At 35.4% G+C, this 13,693-nt stretch overlaps 1 protein-coding gene across 2 annotated transcripts in view; it reads right to left on the bottom strand.

The window, feature by feature from the left end:
* KAT6A (lysine acetyltransferase 6A) overlaps window positions 1–13,693 on the bottom strand; it is a 147,591-nt gene that overhangs the window by 8,084 nt on the left and 125,814 nt on the right. Inside the window, exons 13-14 of one of the 2 annotated variants that reach the window (XM_051975593.1) lie at window positions 3,300–3,507; window positions 1,554–2,153 (exon numbers count right to left, since the gene is read on the bottom strand). In XM_051975593.1, coding sequence (XP_051831553.1) covers window positions 1,554–2,153; window positions 3,300–3,507 — 808 coding nt within the window. Of the gene's footprint in view, window positions 1–1,553; window positions 2,154–3,299; window positions 3,526–13,693 lie in introns of both variants that reach the window. The other variant, XM_051975592.1, reaches the window with a different exon arrangement.

The following is a 13,693-nucleotide window of genomic DNA, read 5'->3' on the forward strand; positions in this document are numbered from 1 at the left end:
AGGTTTGTAAGTAAAGTTCTTTACATGTTATCTCATGTAATTTTCATAAAGATCAGATAAGATTCATTTACTTTTCTTCAGTCTATTTGAGGAAGGGAAGAATATCCTGGGAAATGGAAAGAGATCTTCAATACTGAAATAATTTTCTCTCTCCCTTGAAGTAATATACAACTTTTTTCCATGTCTTAAGAGTCAAATGAGGACAAAAAAAAAAATTTGCCTCATAGAACTTAAGAAGATTAACGGGAAAAAGAAAAAAGAAAGAAAGAAAGAAAAAGGTTAATAGAACATCAGTATAAATCTTCTAGAGACTTTGTAACAAGAAAGCTGTGCTAGAAAAAAGGCAACATAGCACAGAAATACTAAATTTGAAGTTTATACACTCAGTGATAATGAAGCTATTTGGAAATAAAAGCAATTTTGTTTTATTAAATGTGTCACAAAACATTAACTAAAGAATGATTCTGATAGTACAGTGACAAGAAATTATTGATATTCTAATTTATTTAGTGTTGCTTTATTAAGACCCTCAAAATGCATTATCTTATTTATAAGGCCTTTTAATGAACTTCTGTGGGACAGAAATTATTTCTTCCAAGTTACAGGAAGTACAATAAGACATGAGAATTTAGAAATTTATTTGTGATCATGTAGTTAACCACAAAGCCAGAGTCAGAACTTAATTTCTTTAATTTCCATTTTAGTCCTCCTACTGTTAAACATAATTGTCAAATACTGTGAAAATTTTCATTACTAAAAAAAATTAATCATGTCACATGGTTATGAAACGGAGAGGCCTAAGACTGAATCTGGTATCCTAGTCTTGAACCAGACATCTAACCGCAGACATGCCTGGCAACTTATAGCCACTAGAGGTGAAAACATTTTGGCTTACTCAACATCAGGCTCTAGGTGACACTTCTATCACAAAACTGCCTAAAATGCACCTAGCTTAATGCCTGCCTTTAACCTTTGCCAATGTTGCTCTCATTCAGAAAATGATAACTTCAAACTTCATACATCATTGTTCAAAAAAAAGATCTATTAAATAAAGTTGAACCAAAACATTTGAGGGAAGGGAAACAATAAAAAGAATTCTGGTGGGGGGAATGGGCTCCCCAGGAACAATGGCAGAGCCAGACTACTACCCTCTTAAGGATCCCTGGAGAAAAGCCCTAACCAAATTTCCTCCTAACTCAACACCTGGCTCCACTGCCTCATCATAAACACCTCTATATCATCTTTGCAAACTTAAGAAAACAAAAGCGTTTCAAGTCTTCTGCAAACCATGGTTTAAATCCCAAACCAAAAATCTAAACACATAACCCTTCAGCCAATTCTTGAAGATTATGAGGAATATTTTCTTTATCCATCAGAGTGACATACATATCAAATTTGTGTCTGAAGGATCCAGTCAATGGCTACATTAGATAAATGCATATACTTTTAAAGACAGAAGCAACAAACATGCTTTAGCTCTTGAAATATTACAGGATGAGGTAAACCTACAATTTAAGTTACAATTAGAAGACTGGAAATATAATGCACTATACCTTTCGTTTTAATGTGGGTTTAGTGAGTACAGGTGGTGAATTTGACCGAGGACTCTCAGGTTCTTCTTCCTCTTCACTACTCTCACTAAAGCCCCTCAAAATGGCTCTTTCTCCATCATTATACCGGTGAGGCAGTCGATCACTCCCTTCTGGTAATCTGCACTTGAGGGGCTCTGGGCTTTTCTTCAGTGGTCCTCTCCATATCTCTACATTTTCATTTAATCGTCTTTTGGGGACTTCTGGTTTTTCATCTTTGCCAAACCGCCCCTCTAAAGCTGTCGAATGCTCTTCACTCTCAGTGAACTGTTCCTGAGAGGCTTCAGATTTTTCTTCACATTCGCCATATCTTCCCCGAGGAACCGATGGTGTTTCTTCCAAGGGAAGTTTAGAATCTTTCTCACTAAAAGGCTCTCGGACTTTTTTGTTCTTACGTCCCCATCGGCCTCTCCGAGATGGTTGACTATTTGCTGGAAGACTATCTAGGGGAAGAACTTCCTTGTTTAGTCGTGTAGAATTAGCTGGTGCAATAATATCTGGTTTCTTTTCATTCTCTATTGAATAAGAATCTTCTTTTTTCTCCCAAGACACTGGCTTTGACATCTGATTCCAAAAAAAAAAAAAAAATTTAGTTAAGTTTTTTTTCAGTATCCTATTGGTTGTACCTATCTCTTCCAGCATTTTAGGTACTAAGTTGTTGAGAAAAGAAAAACTGTTAAACAAGCTGTTAAGGAAAAAAAAGTGACAGCTATCTTTTTGAAATAGTTAGATATTTAATACAATGTCCAGAAGTGACTAAAAATGCATCTATAATCACAGAGAACTGAAAAGATTTTCTGTGTAATATATGATACAATATTTAATATTTAAAAATCCAGAAAATGAAACAACTTTTTAACAGGAAAATACTTAAGACAATCACATGATCTACCTATGGATGTACGTGTACACACACACACACACACACACACACACACACACACACTTTCATCAGTTTATTTTACAGTCACTTCAAGAGAAACTGATCCAATTTCACTATGCCTAATTTTCAGATTTATATTTTCCTTAATTATCAAAGTGATCTCTGTTGCTCAGAAATTAGGTGTTCACCTAAAATTTTAAAATGAAATCTCTATAAGAAAGACATTATGTTCATTTTGATACTATTCACAGTAGCCAAGAGTAACAAAATACGGATCAAAGACTTAGAGCTGGAAGAAATCTTAAAAATCTTCTTTTTCAATCCTTTCTTTTTACAGATGAAGAAACAGAGACCCAGAGAGATGAGGTAATTTGGCCAAATTCTCAGAAGAGGCTGAGGCTAAGATTTGAACTCAAGTTTTGTGATTTAAAATTCAGTGTCCTTTTTTTCCTACTACACCAAACACATCTTCCTAAATGTTCTGCTATTAAATCATTTGATGTACCTATCAGCTCTGCTCGGCAGATAATGACAAAAAAATTATGAAATCTCATATCATACATCACCAACACTGATGACAACTCAAAACATATCACAGAATCATAAATAGATTAGGAGCTGAAAGAGGCTATGGAGGCCATCTATTTTCCCTCTCTTGCATTTTACAGATGAGCAAATTGTGACAAATACAGGATTTGAACCCAGGTCCTCAAATTCCAAATGCAATATGCTTTCCCATGTAACATAATGCCTCTAAAGATGCTTTTGACCTTGAAGGGAGGAGAGGACAATGTAGGGGAAAGAAGGACCTTTACTTATACCCTTACACTGGAATCCAGTTCCTTTTCCTGGCACTGCTGCTCTTCATTTTCTCCTTCCTCTGCATCCTCTTCCTCTTCCTCTGAGACTACAGAATTGGAGACAATGACAGGAGTCCAACGCAAACATTCAGGATCTACATCTACAGGTCTCAGATTCACTTGGAGCTTTGCCATATGATCCTGGATCAGTTTTTCCCGGCGGATAATCACAAATCTGTAATCAGAAAAAAGTCTATAGTAGTCAATGATGTGTGGGCTATACATAATGAAGATAGAGCTATAAATAATCTGACTACAAATGTAGGTGGTGATGGTGATGATGATAATGATAATGTTGAAGGTTCCACATATTTTACTTTGTAAAGAAAGGCACAGCCAGCCAAATGAGAAGTCCAAGAAGAACCCTGGAAGAAGGTTCCTCCCTGTCCTCAAAAAGTCTTGCAAGTCTTGTTCACATTCTCTCACCTTTCCTGTTTTACCAACCTACAACCTCCTCATCCTTCAAGATTCAGCCTCCAGTACTCCTGCTTCTACTTCTCTGAATACCCCAAGCAGAGTGATGTCTCCATACTCAGTTCCTATAGCACTTAAATGTTTTCACATTCAGCATGACCTTTTCACATGACCTTGGGATCCATGTTACCTCCATTTGTAATGCTAATTTTTATGTTTCTATTTTCTCTCCCCAAATTTCCAAGGAATGTAAGCACTTTGAGATATAAACCACATCTTATACTTCTCTTCATTTTCAGGAGAACTTAGAGGTATCTTTCATAAAGCAGACAATCAATGCTGCCAGCTGAATAGAGATTATCATACTAATAAGTTTTTATTATAACAATTTAACCAAGACAAATAAAACAGTCTCTGTCCATGAAAAACTTAAAATCACTTATAAGTGATAAGACAGTACCTAAGTCAGAAAACTATAAACTGGTATGAGAGGTATGAAGATATGTTATGATAAAATTATAAAGAGATTTAATAAAATTTCCTATAACTGAGTAAACATTGATAAATTGACTGCTACTACCTTAAATGATGGGAAGGCAGTTAGGACTCAGTTCATATATAAAAATCAGTCAATTCAAAAGGATTAAGAACAAAATCAGAAAAGTCCTAACAAAGATTTTAAGGTACAATAATTGCATCTCTTGTCAAAAATATTGAGGTTTGTATTTAGATGTGTTGGATTACTTCTATTGTCTATCTTCCCTACTACTACTAAGAATGTCCAACAAAGCCAAAGGAAGTCTTACAATCATGCTAACCGGATGCATTATAAATCCCAAGTTTCCCAACTTCACCTGGGCCCTCAATTCAGCATGATATTTTTATTACTGCTCCCTAAATCGATTTTCTCTCTCACTTCAGACAGAAACTTCCAAACCTGCCCTTCCCATCTCAAGTTTCCTACATTTCCTCTCCTTTCTCTAATTAAGATCATTTGATTTTGGTATGAGTTTTCAAGAATGCGCAAAAGTCCTTCCCTCATCCTTCTGCCACCCCCTAAGCTAAAATCCTATAGCTTCTCCCTTTTTCAGACTATTTTTCCCCCCTATTGTGTCTTCTAAGGACTGGCTTTTTTTTTTTTTATGTAGTTGTAATTGAGGAGCTCTTTAATCATGTATTGTTTTCAAAAAATCAATAATATTAAGGCACTAATCAAAGGTTGGAGCCTAAAGTTTTCTTTAGCTCTAACAAAAATCCTTGCAATTTAGATAGCAAAATTAAAGGAAGCTAATCTATTCTTAAAAGTTGCATTATTCTGCATCCATCTTTTTAAAAAAACAATAATATATTTTTCAAAATTCATGCAAAGATAGTTTTCAACATCCACTTTTGTAAAACCTTGCGTTCCATATTTTTCTCCTTCCCTCCCTACTTTCCTTCAAGACAAGTAATCCAATATAGATAGGTTAAATATATGCAATTCTTTTAACCATATTTCCACATTTATCATGCTGTACAAGAAAAAATAGACCAAAAGGGGAAAAAATGAGAAAGAAAAAACAAGTAAGCAAACAACAACAACAAAAAAAAAACTGCTGAAAATACTATGTGTGATTCACATTCAGTTCCCACTATTCTCCTTTTGGATGAAGAGGGCTCTCTCCCCATCATAAGTCTATTGGAACTGGCTTGATTGACCTCATTGTTGAAAAGAGCTATGTCCATCGTAATTGATCATCATATAATCTTGTTGCTAGGTACAATGTTCTTTTGGTTCTACTCACTTCATCTAGCATCAGCTCCTGTTAAGTCTCTCCAGGCCTCTCTGAAACCATCCTGCTGATCATTTCTTATAAAGCAATAATATTCCATAACATTCATATATCAAAACTTATTCAGCCATTCTCCAATTAATGGGCATCCAAGTTTCCAGTTCTTTGCTACTTCAAAAAGGGCTGCCACAAACATTTGTGCAGATGTATGTCCTTTTCTCTTTTTTATGATCTCTTTAGGATACAAGCCCAGTAGAGTCACTGCTGGATCAAAGAGTTTGCAGTTTAATAGTCTTTTGGGCATAATTCCAAATTGCTCTCCAGAAGAGTTGGATCAGTTCAGAACTCCACAATGTATCAGTGTCCCAATTCTCTCACATCCCCTCCAAAATTTTTATCCTTTAATTAATTAATTAATGCATTAATTATCTTTTCTTGTCATCTTAATCAATCTAACAGGTGTAAAGTGGTACCTCAGAATTCTCAGACAATTTTTAAAACCTCTCTCCATTCTTTGTTTCCATTTTTTCTTCTTTCTCCTACTCAACTCTTGGCAATCTAGTTTTCCATCACATCATTTAAATGAAATTACTCTCTCCAAAGTTACCAATAATGTATTAAATCACCAAATCTTCCAGTCTTTTTCAGTTCTTATCCTTCTCAATCTATCTACTCTATTAGAGTAGATAGAATGCCAGGCCTCCAGTAAGGAAAGTTTGAGTTTTCAGACATTTACAAGCTATCTTATTTGAGGAAAGTGACATGGCCTTTATCTGCTTCAGCTTCCTCAATTTAAAAATGGGCATAGTAACAGCACTTCCCATTCAGGGTGGCAGTGAAGATTAAATAAAAAATTTTAAAAGTTACTTGCAAAAAAGTGCTATATAAGTGTTTAACTATTGTTATTTGACATTTTTGACCACCTTTTCCCTCCAACATATTCTCTATTTTATGGAATTCCATGATCTTATTTTCTCCTACTTTTCTCTTTCTAAATTTCAACTGCTATGTGACTATTCTTTCTCAGTCTTCTTTTTCCAGGAGTCATTAAAATCTTTTTTTGTTTCTTCCTTTTTCTTCAGTCATTATAACCCTTAACTGAGAATTTCCCAAGGTTCTGTACTAAACCCTCTTCTCTTCTTTCCATTTTCTCTTGGTGACCTCATTACTTCCTAAGGATATCATCTTTATGTAGATGATTCTCACATCTCTATATTCAATCTTAGTCTCTTTCCTAAGAGTTAGTCCTGCCACCCCAATAGCCTGTTGGACATTTCACATGAGATGTCCCAGAGACAACACAAACCCAATATGTCCAAAAATTAAATATCTTTATGAATTACATGTAAAATGACTTGCAAATTTATAAATGTTATTGCTATCCTTATTATTTTCCTCTAAAAACCTTTCCTTTCTCTTTTAAACATTCCTATTTCTGTTAAAGATGTGACTTGTCCAGGTTTGTACTCATTCTCCCTCATCATATATATATATGTGTATGTATGTGTGTATATATATATATATATATATATATATATATATATATATATATATCAATTGCCAAATCTTGACATTTGTACCTCTACTGACATCTCCCAAATTCAACTTTTTTCTCCACTCACAAAACTACCCTATCACTTCTTACCAAGAAAAGCCTTTTACCTAGTCTCCCTGCCTCCAGTCTTTCCCTACTCCAGTCTATCCTAAGTAATGCTACCAAATGATTTTACTTAAACAAAGATCTGACTATGTCGGTCTCCTACTCAAATCCAGCTTCTCTCTATTGCCTTTAGGATAGTGGTTCTCAAAGTGTGGTCTGAGCAGCCCACTCAGGGAGTCCATGAAGTCAAAACTATTTTTATAATATAATTTAATTCATGTAATTTTATAATAATATTAAAACATTATTTGCCTACTAATTAGCCCTCCCTCAGACATATGTCTGAGGTCAGATTTTCTTCATATGCTTCAACCAAAACAACATACCACCTGAATATAGAAGCAAATATGAAAATTCAGCTATTAGGCTAAATTTCATTATGAAAATTTCAGCTATTAAAGAGATCAACAAAAATATATAAAAGAAAATCTTCTAATTTTTTTTTGAGAAATTAAAAAAAAAAAGGGGACAATTAGATGGCGTAGTGGATAGAGTGCCAGCCATGAAGTCAGGAGGACTTGAGTTCCAAGCTGTCCTCAGATACTTAACACTTCTTAGCTATTTGACCCTGGGCAAGCCACTTAATCCCAATTGCTGGGGGGAGGGGTGGGAGGGGGTGAGGGGGGAGAGGGAGGGAAGGATTTGTATTAGCAATTGGCTTATTATCATTGTTCTTCAATGGATTAATATTTAAAAATCTTTTCAGTTTTAAATTCTAATATAGCAAACACAAAAATAAAAGTTCTTTGGAAGCCTCAATTATTTTTTAAGAATATAAAAAGATTCTCAATCATTTTTAAGATTATAAAAGGAGAAAATCAGAAACTTTATGAGCAAAACTACAAAATACTTTCCACACAAATGAAGTCTGATGTAACCAACTGGAAAAATATTAAATGCTCTTGGATTGGGCGAGCAAATATAATAAAGATGACATTACTACCTAAATTAATCTACTTATTTAGCGCTATACCAATCAGACTCCCAAAAAACTACTTTGATGAATTAGAAAAAATAACAACAAAGTTCATATAGAAAAACAAAAGGTCAAGAATTTCAAGGGAATTAATGAAAAAAAAAATCAAATGAAGGTGGCCTAGCTGTACCAGATCTAAAATTATATTATAAAGCAGCAGTTACTAAAACCATCTGGTATTGGCTAAGAAATAGACTAGTTGATCAATGGAATAGGTTAGGTTCAAAGGACAAAACAGCCAATAACTTTAATAATATAGTGTTTGACAAACCCAAAGACACCAGTTTCTGGGATAAGAATGCATTATTTGACAAAAATTGCTGGGAAAATTGGAAATCAGTATGGCAGAAACAAGGCATGGACCAACACTTAACACCGTACACCAAGATAAGGTCAAAATGGGTTCATGACCTAGGCATAAAGAATGAGATGATAAATAAATTGGAAGAGCATAGGATAGTCTACCTCGCAGACCTGTGGAAGAGGGAGGAATTTATGACCAAAGAAGAACTAGAGCTCACTATTGACCACAACATAGAAAATTTTGATTATATCAAATTGAAAAGTTTTTGTACAAACAAAACAAATGCAAACAAGATTAGAAGGGAAACAATAAACTGGGAAAACACTTTTACAATCAAAGGTTCTGATAAAGGCCTCATTTCCAAAATATATAGAGAATTGACTCTAATCTATAAGAAATCAAACCATTCTTCAATTAATAAATGGTCAAAGGATATGAACAGACAATTCTCAGACAAAGAAATTGAAACTATTTATAGACATATGAAAATATGCTCCAAATCATTATTAATCAGAGAAATGCAAATTAAGACAACTCTGAGATACCACTACACACCTGTCAGATTGGCTAGAGTGACAGGGAAAGATGATGTGGAATGTTGGAGGAAATGTGGGAAAACAGGGACACTGATACATTGTTGGTGGAATTGTGAACACATCGAGCCATTCTGGAGAACAATTTGGAACTATGCTCAAAAAGCTATCAAACTGTGCATACCCTTTGATCCAGCAGTGTTTCTACTGGGTTTATACCCCAAAGAGATACTAAAGAAAGGAAAGGGACCTGTATGTGCCAAAATGTTTGTGGCAGCCCTGTTTGTAGTGGCTAGAAGCTGGAAAATGAAAGGATGCCCATCAATTGGAGAATGGTTGAGTAAATTGTGGTATATGAATGTTATGGAATATTATTGTTCTATAAGGAATGACCAGCAGGATGAATACAGAGACGACTGGCGAGACTTACATGAACTGATGCTGAGTGAAATGAGCAGAACCAGGAGATCATTATATACCTCAACAACGATACTGTTTGAGGATGTATTCTGATGGAAGTGGATCCCTTCGACAAAGAGAGCCTTAATTGATCAAAGATGGACAGAAGCAGCTACACCCAGAGAAAGAACACTGGGGAATGAATATAAACTGCTTGCATTTTTGTTTTTCTTCCCAGGTTATTTATACCTTCTGAATTCAATTCTCCCTGTGCAACAAGAAAACTGTTCGGTTCTACACACATATATTGTATCTAGGATATACTGCAACCCATTCAACATGTAAAGGACTGCTTGCCATCTAGGGGAAGGGGTGGAGGGAGGGAGGGGAAAAATCTGAACAGAAGTGAATGCAAGGGATAATGCTGTAAAAAATTACCCTGGCATGCGTTCTATCAATAAAAAGTTATTAAAAAAAAAAAAAGATTATAAAAGGACTATGAGACCAAAAAGTTTGAGAACTGCCATTCTACCATATAATATAAACTTCTCGGATTCATTTTTAAGGCTCTTCACAACCTAGCCCCAACTTTTCTTTCCAGATGCATCTGACACTGCATCTTCTCCTTTACTCTGCAATCAAGTTAATTGGCCTATTCTAATTCTCATCTATTACATTACATATGTCCCATTTTTTTGTCTTTGCACTGGAGTCATCTCAGGTCATTAGAATGCTTCTGCTCATCTCCACCTCTGAGAACTCCTAATTTCTTTTAAGACATAACCAAAGAAATACTAAAGAAGGGAAAGGGACCTGTATGTGCCAAAATGTTTGTAGCAGCCCTGTTTGTAGTGGCCAGAAACTGGAAAATGAATGGATGCCCATCAATTGGAGAATGGCTGGGTAAATTGTGGTATATGAATGTTATGGAATATTATTGTTCTGTAAGAAATGACCAGCAGGATGAATATAGAGAGGACTGGCGAGACTTACATGAACTGATGCTATGTGAAATGAGCAGAACCAGGAGATCATTATACACTTCGACAACGATATTGTATGAGGACATATTTTGATGGAAGTGGATTTCTTTGACAAAGAGACCTGAGTTTCAATTGATAAATGACGGACAAAAGCAGCTACACCCAAAGAAAGAACACTGGGAAACGAATGTGAACTATCTGCATTTTTGTTTTTCTTCCCGGGTTATTTATACCTTCTGAATCCAATTCTCCCTATGCAACAAGAGAACTGTTCGGTTCTGCAAACATATATTGTATCTAGGATATACTGCAACATATCCAACATATAAAGGACTGCTTGCCATCTAGGGGAGGGGGTGGAAGGGAGGGAGGGAAAAAAAAAATCGGAACAGAAACGAGTGTCAATATAAAGTAATTATTAAATAAAAAAATTTAAAAAAAAAAAGACATAACCAAAATACTGTCTTATACACAAAGCCTTTCCTAAAGCCCCCAACTGCTAGTACTCTCCCTACCAAAATATATTCTCTTTAACCGCTTTTTATTTATTTGAGGGTGGGAATGAGTTTTGTATTTGTCTTCCCTATTAGGAAATAAACTCCTTTTGAATGAGGATTATTTTAATCTTTGCTCTAGTACCCTCATCACCTAGTATGATCCCTGCCAAATGGTAGACACTTAATAAATGCTTGTGGATTAGCAGAACAAATATTGAAGACTCCTATTGAAGAAATAATAAAATATTTACAATACCAACGTGTTAAGATACTACACTACCCTGGGCCTGAAAGAAGAAAAACAAGATGCATAGCTTTATGAAACAAAATTATGGTTTTATGTATTTATGGCAAAAATTGCCATGATTCAAGGATGCAGAAAAAGATATAATTATTAATAGGATACTAAAAAAAAAAAAAAAAAAAAGATAACAGGGTAATAAGAAGTGCAGCAAGGCTATCCTACTCCTGAAGGGAAAAAAAAAAAAAAAAAAAAAAAAAAACTGGCACTAGAAAATGTACTATATCAACTCCTGATAGATTGTGGGGAAAAAAAGTCACTGTGAATCATTTTTTTCAGCCCAGGTCAACACAGTCAGTCAGTCAATAAACAAGTATTTAAATGCCTATTATGAGGATATGGATATAAAAAAAGAAAGACAGTCCCTAACCTTAATTTGATGGGGGAAAACAATACGTAAAAGGAAGTTAAGGAGAGGTTTGAGAATAGGGACTTGATGGAAAATACAAAGATATATAACTGGATGGAAACTGAAGAGATAGATAGCTTTTAATAACCCATATTATATAGAGGGTCTGGGGGGAAAGTGCTATGCATATATTCCAATCACAGATGTACCAAGTCAGAGGACCAGAATGAGATATAAATCCCAGGGATTATGTGATCTTGCAGGATAATGGGATTCTGGGGCATATAATGGGCAAGTCCAAAGGTATACAGATGGGTGGGAAGTGAAGACCATAAGAAGACAGACAGAAAGGTCTGCAGAACAGAGGAGACAAGGACTGGCCAAAACAGAGTATGCAGGGAGTACTCCAATGCAAAGGGAGAAGCTGTATTATATGGGGCAAAAGGAGTTTCCAGACTTATACTGGGGTACTGTATATAAAATACAGTAACAGTTTTGTTTTGGCACCCACTACCCAGTTTTCAAGTCACAGATCTAGGATAAACTGAGAAGAGGAAGTATTCCCAAAAGATAGCATTCCTGAGTAAAAAAAATTTGGGGCAATATATCAATAAATGAGTAAGTTCAGAAACTAGCAGCTGTGATGTGGCTTAGAAAGCAAAAGAAGAGAAGGATTTCTGATCCAGAATAGTGTTCACTTTGAAGCCTACAGAATAATAATCAGGACAGGAATCCCAGAACAAAGGAAAGCCTGAAGTTTTGTCATTCAAGAACAACAAAAAAGCTGTCCTGTCAGTAGCAGTCTAATGAAACTCTAAATGGAGTATAAACTCACAGAACTGTTGCTCAGCTTTAAGTCCAGGTCACAAACTAGCAAAGTTCAGAAAAGGGAAATAGTGATCAGATCCTTTTGGGTAAGAATCTTAAAAGCTTGTAGGTCTCCAGCCCATACCTAGGATCCTGGAATAATACAACACTCATTACCCAAAACAAGATCTTCCCTCTAAAAATATGCAGAACCCCGTACTAAGTTGAAGTTCAAAGTGAGATAGCAGGCTGGAAGAATGAGCAAGCAAACAAACAAAAAGAATCCTACTCTAAAGAGCTATTATTATGGTGGCAGAGATACTCAAAACACAACCATGGAAGATGAGAGTGACTCTAGAACATCTAGAACCAATGTCTCAAAAGAAAAAAAAAATTTGGGAACAAGTTCAACAAAAATTCTTAGAAAAGTTGAAACAAAAATTTATAATGTTTTTTATAAATTAAACAAGTATTTGAGGGGAAATGGAAAAGAAATGCGAGCTATGGAAGAACGAACTGCAAAGGGAATTAACAGTTGGCATAACATGTATAAAATCCTACCCAGGCCAAAAAACTTTCTAAAAATTAGAATAAATCAACAGAAGTCAAATGCTCTTTAAAAAAAACAAAACAAAACAAAACAAAACACACAAGAAATATTAAAGCAAAGTCAAAAGATTGGGTAAAAATATAGAAGAAAACATGAGGAATTTCATAGTTTAACTCAAAGTAAAAAAAACTGATCAAGAGATCACGGAGAAGAAATTAAAGAATTAATATATTAGAAAAGATTCTGGCAAGATAGTGAAGTAGGTCTGAAAACTTTCAGCTCTCCAAATTTTCTCCACAAAAAAAAGACAGAGCATTGCCTCAGAAAGAATATAGAACCGCAGAAATACACAAAAATTAGGGATAAGCAGTTGTTCTAAAATAGCTTGAAAAAACTGCAGGAGAGATCCTACCTCCAGGGACAGAGGTTCAGCCTGACTGAAGTGCAAACATCTCCATGGCTGGCCCTGCACAATCAACAAGCTCTGGAAAGCAACTGGATTTGGAAGTAACCACAGCTTTAGAAACTTTCATCTCACAGTGTGGGGTTTTTAATGGCTGAGTAGGGGAAAATTAAAGGATCTTTCACTGTCTAGGGACACCAAGTACAATTATGTTGGCTGCAGTAGCGGGGATGAGGGAGAGCTAACACACTTTCAGTGAATTCAGTGAATGCAACTGCACTGGCTGTTGACTGTAGGCACTTACAGGAGAGCAGAGTCCCTGGGTTCTAGCCCCAGGGCAGAGAAGACAGCTGTAGTTTGCAGCCACCTGAGATACTGCAAGGAGCATGATTATTTGCAAAAGCGTATGGGTG

This window comes from Antechinus flavipes, chromosome 2, assembly GCF_016432865.1.
Source record: "Antechinus flavipes isolate AdamAnt ecotype Samford, QLD, Australia chromosome 2, AdamAnt_v2, whole genome shotgun sequence".
Classification (NCBI taxonomy): Eukaryota; Metazoa; Chordata; class Mammalia; order Dasyuromorphia; family Dasyuridae; genus Antechinus; species Antechinus flavipes.